This window comes from Doryrhamphus excisus, chromosome 9, assembly GCF_030265055.1.
Source record: "Doryrhamphus excisus isolate RoL2022-K1 chromosome 9, RoL_Dexc_1.0, whole genome shotgun sequence".
In the NCBI taxonomy this organism is placed as follows: Eukaryota; Metazoa; Chordata; class Actinopteri; order Syngnathiformes; family Syngnathidae; genus Doryrhamphus; species Doryrhamphus excisus.
In genome coordinates, this window is record NC_080474.1 from 21,617,752 (window position 1) to 21,630,008 (window position 12,257).

Below are 12,257 nucleotides of genomic sequence, written 5' to 3' on the forward strand. Positions count from 1 at the left end.
GTTATCACATGGAACTTTACCGTTTTAGCATTATCATTCATTCATTCATTTTCTACCGTTTATCCTCACGAGGGTCGCGGGGTGCTGGAGCCTATCCCAGCTGTCTTGGGGCGAGAGGTGGACTTGTGGCCAGCCAATCCCAGGGCACATATAGACAAACAACCATTCACACTCACATTCATACCTATGGACAATTTGGAGTGGCTAATTAACCTAGCATGTTTTTGGAATGTGGGAGGAAACCGGAGTACCCGGAGAAAACCCACGCATGCACGGGGAGAACATGCAAACTCCACACAGAGATGGCCGAGGGTGGAATTGAACTCAAGTCGCCTCGCTGTGAGGTCTGTGCGCTAACCACTCGACCACCGTGCAGCCCATTTGAATCACATTTTAACTATTATTATAAGGGGTTGCGTTCAAAGACATCACATCATAGGAAAACAAAATCAATTCAATATTTTAACTGTAGATATATTTTCTGGGATTTCCAGTCTTACTTGGTGATCATTTCTACTTCCTGTTTTTCTTTGTCTATCTGGTATTTTAGACCACGACTGTCTACACCGGTCTCTAGTTTGGTATTTGGTGTGTCGGGTCATTGTTTCTGATTCCTTTGCCAGGTTCTGTGTGAAAGGCCCAGTTGAATAGATGCCTGATTTACTGTGATGGCTCTGATGTGCCAATTTCTACGGTATGAGAAAGAGCCTATTGATTGATGATTTGGATCGATCTTTACTGTCGGGTGTCGTCAGCCTCAGCTCCGGAGCTCCCGGCCATTCCATAAAAGTGGAGAACGGCTCTTCAATTACGTCTAACCTTCAGCACTTTTTTCAACTTTCATTAAGCGTGCGACATTAACGAGGCCATTTGTATTACTTGATTCCCTCACCAACAATCCAACCCCAAGGCAGCTTCTTGGTTTTACCTCCAATGGCCATCGCCAGCACATATGCTACCATCTCATGTACGCATAAATACGCTGTACCATGTGATGTTTGTCATACGCCCGCTAGTTTATGACCGCGATGCCGACTGTAGCCTTGAGTGGGGTGACCGTGTGAAGGACGTGCGCTAAGTGGGCCGAGCCAAGGAAATGATGATTGTCAGGGAGTTAAGGCGGAGTGAAAGGTCTGTGGACGTTCTTGCTTTGGTTAGGTTCTGTGATTCACACGAGGAGGTATGAAACATCTCCGTTCCTGCGGTTATTGTTATCGCTTCCTCCAGATTTCTGCTCGCAAATATTCCCATGGCAAATATTCCCATGGTTGTTCTCCCAGGGCCCTGAATCAATTGCAACTGGACTGTCTTTGAGAAAAGACGTTTGGACCTTCATCAGTTCATGCTCAATGACTAGATAGGACAAACACTAGTCGGACTAGATAGAACAGTTCTAGTCAAACCCATTTCGTATCCATTCGCCCTTCCTTCGGGAAGTCGTCTTTGGAAAAACAAGCGTGATAAAAATATCTTGAATCAACACAAATAGCTGTGGACCTTTGAAACATGGAGGGTAAAGTCGTCATCCAATCAGATTGCAGCACAGTTTGAACTTCGACCTTGCTCTTATGACACGAAAGCATAAAATAACGTTTTATAACTCCTGAGACGTACAAATTCATACATGTTGGAGGATCTGCACGAATATTGAAGGTCCTCAACGCAACCCCCTCGGCGGCCATCTTTGATGTACAGTATACATCTCCTGACCCAAAATTAGAGATGACCCATCTTTTTCAGACCGTTACCATGAATACAATATCAATGCAGCACTTACGGTTAATTAGTTAGCCGCTATGTAACGCCCTGTTATTCATCGTCTCCCATTGCCGTCATTGTGTTGACATTTTCTTGTGATGTCTGGCACGGGTGGATCATTCGCTAATGATCTGTGCACTCAGGATGATTGGATTGGAGAGCCGGCCAAGGCTGGTCATGTACGATACATATATCTGTACGGTAGCAAAACACCAGAATGGATGCTAAATATAGTAACATACACTTACTGCTTCTGTTACCTTTCTATTGCATTCCGAATGCACACTGGACTCGGACAAAATGCTCCTTGGACTTGTGGTGGAAAGATGGCCGTGCTAAAGCGATGGCCTATATCAATATTGATAATGGATGTTGCAGCATCATGAATTGTTGATACAAGGCAGGCTTTCATGTTGTTTGAGTGCTGATGCATTTGAGCAGGTAGTGGTATAGTCCAGTATTCCATCCAGCCAGTCCGGTACCGATACCTTCTGTTTTTAGTTGGCACAGGCTGTAGCTGGGTTGGTCTTTCTATGTGGTGTACTTCTGTTTCTATTCGCATAAAGTTCATATTTTAATAAGTTCATGCAAAACCAATCACTTCTCTTTAGCCACCTCACAGTTTGATTCGACTGCCGTTGAACGTCCATAACTCAAACATTAAAATAACAGTTACAACATATATAGCCTTCCAAAAACTATAACTTTATTTTATTTGTTGTTTTTTGTCATATTATGACGTAAACAATAACATTTTATATATTTCAACTTAATGCTACTAAAATGATGTTTTATTCTTATATTACTCTATTATTGTCATAAAATTATCTAATTTAATATATAACATAATAAATTAAAAAAATTATATAATAATATATTTCATATATAAATTATTTTTTGTTACATTGCACCTTTTTTCTTTTATTCATTCATTCATTCATTTTCTACCGCTTATCATCACTAGGGGTGCTGGAGCCTATCCCAGCTGTCTTGGGGCGAGAGGCGGGGTACACCCTGGACTGGTGGCCAACCAATCCCAGGGCACATATAGACAAACAACCATTCACACTCACATTCATACCTATGGACAATTTGGAGTGGCTAATTAACCTAGCATGTTTTTGGAATGTGGGAGGAAACTGGAGTACCCGGAGAAAACCCACGCATGCACGGGGAGAACATGCAAACTCCACACAGAGATGGCCGAGGGTGGAATTGAACTCGGGTCTCCTCGCTGTGAGGCCGTGCCCTTTTTTTCTTTTAATATTAAAATGTTATTCTTGCTGATTTTTCCATTGTTGTTTTTTATAATATGCCGCAGGCTATTAAATAACCTTCGGCCTGGAAGTGACCCGGGGCCATACTTTGGACACCTGTGATTTAACCAAAGCAAACACACCAAGTTTGAATGCACCTCCAGTAATATAACAAGTCAGCAAAAGATCCCGTGTTTTTTTTTTAATAGGAAGATGAAGTGCCATTTTATTGTGCAAGGCAGTAGGCTGATTGTGTTTGTTTGTGTGTGCTTGCACCTTCCACAGTTGAGGTGTTCAAGGAGAATGAGGCAGAAAACACCTGGCATGAACACGAGTAAAATGACTGCTTCTTTGTTTGCAATGCCAACACAAAAGACTGGTTTTACATGTCTAAACAGAGCAGATGGTACTGCTGTATTGTGTATTGTGTTTGTGTATTGTGTGTGTGTATGTGTGAATGAACATGCAGGGATCTGTAGTAGGAAAGTCCGACCACTTTATTGGCCTGCCTGGATGGTTTTATGCAAATCTGCTGAAATCTAGTCCAAACACACGTGCAGCAACAGTCTTTCCACCTGACAAGTAGACAGATGAGAGTCATGGAAGAACCTAACCAGATGTTGAGACCGAGACACTTAAACACAACAATGGTGTCCTGCGGTTGTCGTGCAGACCAGTATGATCAGATAAACCAGTACAAAGCAAAGAGTGCCTGGGATGTCTCGCTGGTCCTTTGGACTGGCTGTGACCCAAAGTCATTACCTCGTAAATGAATTTTCACCTTAATCATCACCTTCTGTCACTCATAATTGTCATATATCTTAGCGTAAAATCTGTCTGGTCTCGGACTGCAGTTTCCAGATCCTTCTGTGACAGAGTCCTCCATCTCGTAGCACCGCCAACATTTTGAATCAAAACCGGAGTGAATGTACCGTTCCAATGTTTTTGATGTTAACTGAAAAAAAATGCTAACCGGGGCGTGTGATAACCGAGGTTCCACTGTACTTAAAAACTCAACACGGGCCCAACTTATGTCATTTTTTAGGTAGACCAAGCCACTATCCATTTCCTGTTTCTCTGTCATCACTAAAGTACATTTGGTGTGTAGTTTGCGACTGATCTCTGTGACTACGCTGTCATCTGCTCTAGTTGTTTACCTGTGGACCGCGTGATGTGAGGCTGTTTGTATGATGCCTACAGAGAGATTGGCTGCTTAGCAAGAGAGTTTCTTCTCTGTGTTGGGATTAGAGAGAAGACAAGAGCATGGTGATGCTTCCCAAACCTCCAGAGGTCTTAGCAGTCGAAGCAGTCGTGTGTTTTATTTGACATTAGTACTTTTAGCGATTTACTCTCCCTTACCAGGACGATCTTGTCCTTGTGTCTTGTCACCAGGCTGCTTCCAGCTATGTAACGCATTTCGTCACAACATGGAGATCGACCAGTGCCTGCTGGAGTCCCTGCCCATTGGGCAGCGCCAGCGGGTGGTCAGGAGGATGCGCTGCGACCAAATACGGGCGTATTACGAGAGGGAAAAGAACCTCCAGCAGCGCCAGCAGGGCTCAGGGGTCAAAGTCAGAGGAGTCCCACCTGGCAACCGAAAGTCGAAACAGCAAGTCCGCTTCAGCTTGACCGATGTCTTACAGGACGCCATCGTTCGCCATGACGACAAAGAAGGTGTGTGTTTTCATTGCTCTTGTGTGCAGAATAAACATCTGACACTGTCCGGGTTCCAAACAACGGAGGCCGACTGCTCCGTCTGTGTGAACAGGTGATAGCTAGCTCTTGGCACGCTTTCAACCACAACACGGCTGTATTCAGATGGCCTGGATGTTTGACTCCCATTAAACCAAGAGTCAGTCACACAAACACATCCTGCTTGATGGCAACCATGTTTTTTAACCAATCTTGCTCAAATTTTGCAGACATGCTCGTAATTCCCCCTAATAATAAAAAAGACCTTAAACCTTAGACCTTATATTAGGAAAGCAGGAAGTGAACAAATGTAACAGTTAGTGATTGTAAAAGTACCAGATGGAGGGGTAGGATTTAATAAGCTTTGCTTCTTCCTACTCCTTTTGGACATGTGGAACTGGGAACTGATTATGGGATGCACTCAATTGGAATCTGATGCATGTTCAAATGAAATTAAACCATTACCATTACCATTACCATTACCAAATCAATCGCCTCCATCCGACCCCATCTACATCCATAAACCTCCTCTTTGGACTTCCTCTACGCCTCCTACCTGGCTGCTCTAAAGACAGCATCCCGATACTAAAATATTCACTATCTCTCCTCTGGACATGTCTCAACCATCTCAGTCCAGCCTCTCTGACTTTATGTCCAAGGCCTCTAACAGGTAATGTTCCACTGATGGATTAGTTCCTGATCCTATCCATCCTGGTCACTCCCAATGAGAAGCTCAGCATCCTCATCTCTGCTACCTGTCTTTTCCTCATTGGCGCAACCTGGCTGGTCTCACCAGTCGTGGGTACCTTTCCTTTCATTTTAGCAGATGCATTCATGAGTCCTGATGTCAGTCGTCACCAAAAGGAAAAACTGGAAGCCTTATTCTTATTCTAGGAAGCCTCTCCACCTTGGGAATATTTCCATGCGGGGGACAGAAAGGACTTTTCTCGTGTGCCTGTCAATGTTCATCAAGTCTGCTGACGACTTTGAGAATTTCCTTCTGGCAGACACTTGATCAGATTCACCGTTGGTCTGCTCTGGCCGCCATATTTGCTGGAGAACATGCTTGGCTGGAGATCCCTGCCAGTGGAGGCCAGTGGAGGCCAGCTGCCAGCGTACATTAGAGGGGCTGTCCCTTGGAACATGATTGGCATGGACTGGACTTAGAAAAATCCGTTTGTTCATAGGCGAAGAGTTAAAGTATTATTTTAGCATTTTCCTGCTGCTTTGACTTCTTCTGGTCGTTCTGCAAGCATGTGATAGGATACGCCTGGGGCTTCAACCCTCCCTGGGGTAATGTGTGAGCATTTCTGGCTTTTTCGCAACGCACGACATGCATGTTTAAAGATAACAGGGAAATGTACAAACAGCGCCGGTATGCCTTGCAGATACTCGGCTCGATGGGGCTCAAAGTGTAATTAAGGGGATTTGCATTTGTGACTGATTAACGATGCATGACTTCATCAGAAAGGCAGCCTCACCGATGGGATGCATAAGCACTGACTTCCTATTCGGAATCATGCAAGGATGTCTTCTTTTGGACATGTGGAACTGGGAACTGATTATGGGATGCACTCAATTGGAATCTGATGCATGTTCAAATGAAATTAAACCATTACCATTACCATTACCATTACCATTTAAATTACAAGCAGGTCGTTATGTTCCCTGACATAAAAAAAACCTGCAACCTTAAAACCAACGTTTGTAGCGACCCGTGACTATGATGTAGCGTTACGCTTCTATTAAATAACGATGATGACAATTCAGGGTTCTCCTGCTTATTAGAGGCGCCATCGACCGTTCTCGTTTGCTTCAAGTAGCTGCTCTGTTCACGAGTGAGAAGCGAGACAGGAAAGCCAAAACATTATCCAATTCCCTGGTAGCTCCTTAAATCTTAGATGAGCCTTAATTGGTGCTGAGCCCTCGCAGCGTATGAAGGAGATGAAGACTAATTGCTGTGATTGACTCCAATGTTTATTTGTATCCCAACAATATTACACTATGGAGGCCATTAGACGAATGAGGAAACGGAGACTGTGGAGTGTTCTTTTGCTCTTGAAATATATTCAGGTATATTTGCTTTTATATTCCATATTTGGATTTGTTAATAACAGCTATATCCTTGTATTCCAGTGCTGCGTCTCCTGAAGGAAGGAGCCGACCCCAACGCTCCCATTTCCTCCGGGGGTTCTTTGCTACACCTGGTAAGGCGCATGCATGGATAATGGATGAAAGTGAAAGTAACCTTAAAGTGAGTCTAAACAGCATGATTAACACCAGGGCAACAGACCTTTACTTCCTTGAAAGTAGCAGTGAGAAGCTAGCTGTAAAAACGTCCTCAGGAAGAAACAAGCTAACAGTGGAACCTCTGTTAGCATACGTTCAAAATACTCCAATGTTTTGCCTTGGTTTATGCACACTTGTGTTATTAATAACCGGCATGAGTTCAACTGTGTTCTTTGTGGTCTTATCACAAAACGTCTTTGTTAGCAGCCTGTTAGCTTGCTAATACGTGGAAACAGGAACCGAACGTCAGCTCCATCTGCTAACTAACACAGATACACAAGTCTCAAAATGTAAACACAACACATTTTTATAATTTTACCATTATGATTTGCATGCATCAAAAAAAATCTAAATGCATATAAATGATTAAAAAAAAGAAATAAAAATTAAAAAAATGTGTTTTGTGCTAACTTTTCTGACTTTCTGGAACGGATCTACTGGATTGATATTATTTTTCACGAGATACATTGATTTGGTTAGAGTACATGCCAGTTTGAGTTGGACCTTCTGGTACAAATGAACTAATTCGCTACCAAACCCAACCGCTAGCTCCGAAAGACGTATTTACACGTCTTTTACGTTTTTTTGCGCAAGACACAACATTTTTAAAATAGAGTTTTACGCCAAAAAAAATGGCTACGAGGAGGCAGAATTGCATTTTATAAGACCTTGGCATGCATCTTTGCCCTGTAAAAGGCATAAAAAAGTGCATGCGTTCATTGGAAAAAAAATTAGAAATAGTTTATTTGTAAAAAAAAAAAAAAAAAAAAAAAAAAATGTTTCAATGTAAAATAAGCATGTTTTGTGTTGTTTATGTTGTGACATTGTTGTTTAGGCATTTGTGTCAAGAATTTTTTTTTTTCTCAAGATGTTGGGATTTCCCGATATTATCATTATCGGTCGGCATTAGTATCATGTAAATCAATATTTTTTAAATGCTGTGTACAACACATACGTGTTCATTACGCCACGGGAGATGTGTCATGGTACACCTATCAGTCAAAATCATGAAAAATTCCCGGTACTGAGAGGGACGGCTTTTGAAAAATGTCTGGGATTGAATGAGTTAATGACGCCAACCAAGGTTCCACTGTACATACATTTTATGGGCAAAAGTATTGGGACATGCTACTATGATACAGACATGAGCGTTGAGCGCATGAGTTGAATCGAAACGCGATAACAAAGAATGGAGGTGATCGAGGAAGATGAACAAGAGATTCATTTTATCCATGAGGAGACTGAGGGCAGCAAAGTGGACACTGTGGAGTGCAATACTACATGCTTTGAGTCCTGGCTGACCTGGCCGGTCAAGTTTGTCCCAAGACTTTTGTCCATATTTGATTGCATAGAATTCAGTGTCAACTGTCGATCCAATGCCAACATTTTGCAGTGCGCTCGCCACGACAACGTGTTTGCGGCAGAGGTCCTGCTGGAGCGAGGCGTGAGCGTCAGCCTGCAGGACGAGGACCTGTGGACGGCGCTGCATGTAGCATGTGTGTGCGACCACCCTGACATGGTGCTGCTTTTACTGCTGGTGAGAAACACGTGCTAACCCATGCTACAACAACCCGTACAAGCAGGGTGGATATATTTCACTGTGTTGCATGCTACAACAACCACTCACCATAATAACCACATGCACGGGAAAGCTAAGGCAAAATAATGCCTTTGGAATTAGCCTTGTCTCATAATCCGGTTTTAGGTGAGGAAAACACAGATTTCTGGTCTACTTGTGCTCCTTGGGTCCTTAAGTCAACATCTGCGGGGGGAGGGCAACTGGACCGACACATCAGTGGCGTTGTTGATTAGACCCAAAGAAACTTGCTTCTCGTACGGCTTGATTTTGTTCATTGAGTATGTGTGACGACGGAGAGGTTCCACAGGGATCATGGATGTGTTTGATGAGTTGCCAGAGGAGGACATGGAATTTTCCATGCATGAGTTTTCATTCCCAACTAACGATTGAATACCGCCATACCGGTACACATAATGTCATCGTATGGTCATATCACCTCGTACTTCGGTACGGGACAAAAAATAAAAAAAACTTAAACTGTATTATAGAAAGCAGGAAGTGAACAAATGTAAGGGGTAGGATTTAATAAGCTTTGCTTCTTCCTACTCCTTTTGGACATGTGGAACTGGGAACTGATTATGGGATGCACTCAATTGGAATCTGATGCATGTTCAAATGAAATAAAACCATTACCATTACCATTACCATTACCATATTATTTGGCATTCATTTAAAAAAATGACATCAGGAGGTTGCCCACAGCCATTTTTGACCCCTCCCATGGGGGTCACGGGGGTATGCTGGAGCCTGGACTGCTACCACAGACAGATTCATACCTATGGACAATTTGGAGTCGCCAATCATCGACCTAATGTGCATGATTTTGGACTTTGGAGGGAATGCGTCCCTCATTAAAGTTAGTCTGGATCAGTACCGTAGTCTCATTAATGTAACATGACTGACAACATTGAGGCAAAAGACATTGTGTTGCATTTTGACTCAGCTACCATAAGTGTAACTGTAAGCCCTGTATGAAAGGGGTTAAAAATAGCCTCCTCCAAACTGGTGCTGGTGCTTTTCTCCTCCAAAGCGTGCAGCTGCTGCCTTATCGGAGCTGGAAATGAGCGCTTTCTCCTCCGCATTTGATGGCTTTCTATTTTAATGAGACGTGGAAACCAGGCCTCACCAGACGGGCCTGATTAGGAGCCTTATCTTTAATTGCGTCTATTGTGTCTTTGTCTTCTCTTCTATCCATCATCCTCGTCATTGCTGACTTATGCTAACAGTTGCTAACCGACATGGAGGATTTCTAACACACGCTCCTCCTTTAAAGCTTCAAAAGATCAGGTGATGGAGACAGGAGGTGTTCCCATCCTCTCAAGCCTCTCAAAAACCACCAGTGGGGACTCGGAGAGTTGTGGAATTGACCCACTTTCCGTGCTCGTGACGGATGAATTTGAAACGTCTGAATTTCCACCCACTCTTTTGAAGTTGGCGGTTAGCAGCCCGCGGCCGCTGGCGAATAACCAATAGAAAGAACCGTAGCATCCACCCGTCATCTCCATCCCCACAAGCATCACGGCTGTGTTGTTCATCAAAGCGAGCAGGTCCGGGTCAGAAGTCAACTTGTTAACCCCTCGGTGGTCCGCCCACGCCAACTCATTTGTATCTGTCATCGCTTGTCATCGCTTATCATCGCTTATCATCGCTTATCATCGCTTATCATCGCTTATCATCGCAGCACAGACGTAAAACTAATGCCTCCGCATCCCGCTCCACTTTGTCATAATTCCCTCGAAACCCCCCCGCCCCCCCTCCCCGTCGCATGGCGGCACAATAACAACACAGCTACTGCTTTTGTGGTAACGCAGTCACTCTCAGGAGGTTTGGACTTCAGGCAGTTTTATCTTCACACGCTTTCTGTATATGACGCCAAGGGGAACCAGTGACCTCTAACACTGTATTTTTCATACGGACATAATAATAATAATAATAATAATAATAATAATAATAATAATAATAATAATAATAATAATAATAATAATAATAATAATAATAATAATAATAATAATTCATTAATTTTCTACCACTTTTCCTCACAAGGGTCACGGGGGTGCTAGAGCCTATCCCAACTGTCTTCTGGCGAGAGGCGAGAGCCAATCCCAGGGCACATATAGACAAACAACCATTCACACTCACATTCATACCTATGGACAATTTGGAGTGGCTAATTAACCTAGCATGTTTTTGGAATGTGGGAGGAAACCGGAGTACCCGGAGAAAACCCACGCATGCACGGCAGTTACAGTTTGTAAAGAAATATAAGAATTCCGAAACTGAATCTTTCCAAAAATTCTTAGCTAATATTCCTTTGCACAGTTTCCAAAAAGTTCCATTTAACAAAACACATAGTGTGGACAAGCCCTATGGAGAATTTGATGTTAGCGGAAGTGCTCGTTGTCGTGTTCTGTAAGCGTGGATTATTGTTGTCCACTATCACAGCTGATTCCCACATCATTTCATCCCAGTGACTCAATGTGTGCGTGTGTGTGTGTGTGTGTGTATGTGTATGTGTGTGTGTGTGTGTGCGCATGTGTGTGAGCATGGCCAACAGCAGTATCAAACTGTGATAGCCGCATCCGTGCATCCGGACCCGCCATTGACTGGGTTTCACTGGGCCTGGAGGTGAATGAGTGGGTTTGCTTTCCAGCCCACTAAGTGCCACAAACACTCAGGACCGCACAAAAAAAGAAGGCGAACGAGACGAGCAGTCAGCTTTATGAGGAGGGTGATTGGTGTTGGGGGGGGAGGGTCGGCATAAATCTAAGCTAAGTCGATGGTGACTTCCAGTTTAACGTAAGGACTGGTTCCTTGGGCCTTTCGCTAATTTGGTGACTTCTACTTTCCAGAGGTGGGAGGGAGCAGGTCATCTTTTTTATCATTCTGAAATACTTCTCAGGTCTTTAATCTCAAGTCTAGAGGCAAGTTTCAAGTAAAGATGTGCAAGTCCAAGTCAAGTCTCAAATCAAAACAAGACGTGTTGATTCAAGTCAAGTCTAAAGTCATAGGCTTGACATTTTCGAGTCCTGACAGCTAGGAGACCAGGGTTCGATTCCCCCTCGGCCATCTCTGTGTGGAGTTTGCATGTTCTCCCCGTGCATGCGTGGGTTTTCTCCGTGTACTCCGGTTTCCTCCCACATTCCAAAAACATGCTAGGTTAATTAGCCACTCCAAATTGTCCATAGGTATGAATGTGAGTGTGAATGGTTGTTTGTCTATATGTGCCCTGGGATTGGCTGGCCACCAGTCCAGGGTGGACCCCGCCTCTCGCCCCAAGACAGCTGGGATAGGCTCCTTCATCATCGTCGACCTTCATCTTCAGAAGCACTCTTGAGGTCAAAGTTCACCAGTAACCAAATCAGTGATTTGATTGGAGCAAACCACATGGAGTCACACCAATCAACCATTTGTTTATTTTTTTGTTCAAATGTCCTCATGACGCTGAACTTGGTATTCTTGGCGTATATTAGTCTTCGCGTATAACCCCTCTTGAGACCTGGAAGAGATGCTTTGTTATATAATGAATATATCTATGCACACACACGTATAACGAGCTCCTAATATATTTAACAAAAAATGTTCTATGCTAATGGGTTCTTTGTGTTAATATGCAAATTACAATCCTTCACCTTGGCGCAGGTCTGTGTCCTCCTGGTTATCTTTGTGGTCCTTTGTTAGCACCT

The 12,257-nt window shown here is 43.5% G+C and overlaps 1 protein-coding gene across 5 annotated transcripts in view; it reads left to right on the forward strand.

The window, feature by feature from the left end:
* Positions 1-12,257, forward strand: part of myo16 (myosin XVI) — a 76,616-nt gene that overhangs the window by 10,704 nt on the left and 53,655 nt on the right. For 4 of the 5 annotated variants that reach the window (XR_009131638.1, XM_058081784.1, XM_058081783.1 and 1 more), the window contains exons 2-4: positions 4,407-4,688; positions 6,843-6,913; positions 8,389-8,532. Coding sequence is in view for 4 of the 5 variants with exons in the window: in XM_058081782.1 (XP_057937765.1) it covers positions 4,407-4,688; positions 6,843-6,913; positions 8,389-8,532 (497 nt within the window). In the remaining variant the exon portion in view is untranslated. The remainder of the gene's footprint in view (positions 1-4,406; positions 4,689-6,842; positions 6,914-8,388; positions 8,533-12,257) is intronic. The other variant, XM_058081785.1, reaches the window with a different exon arrangement.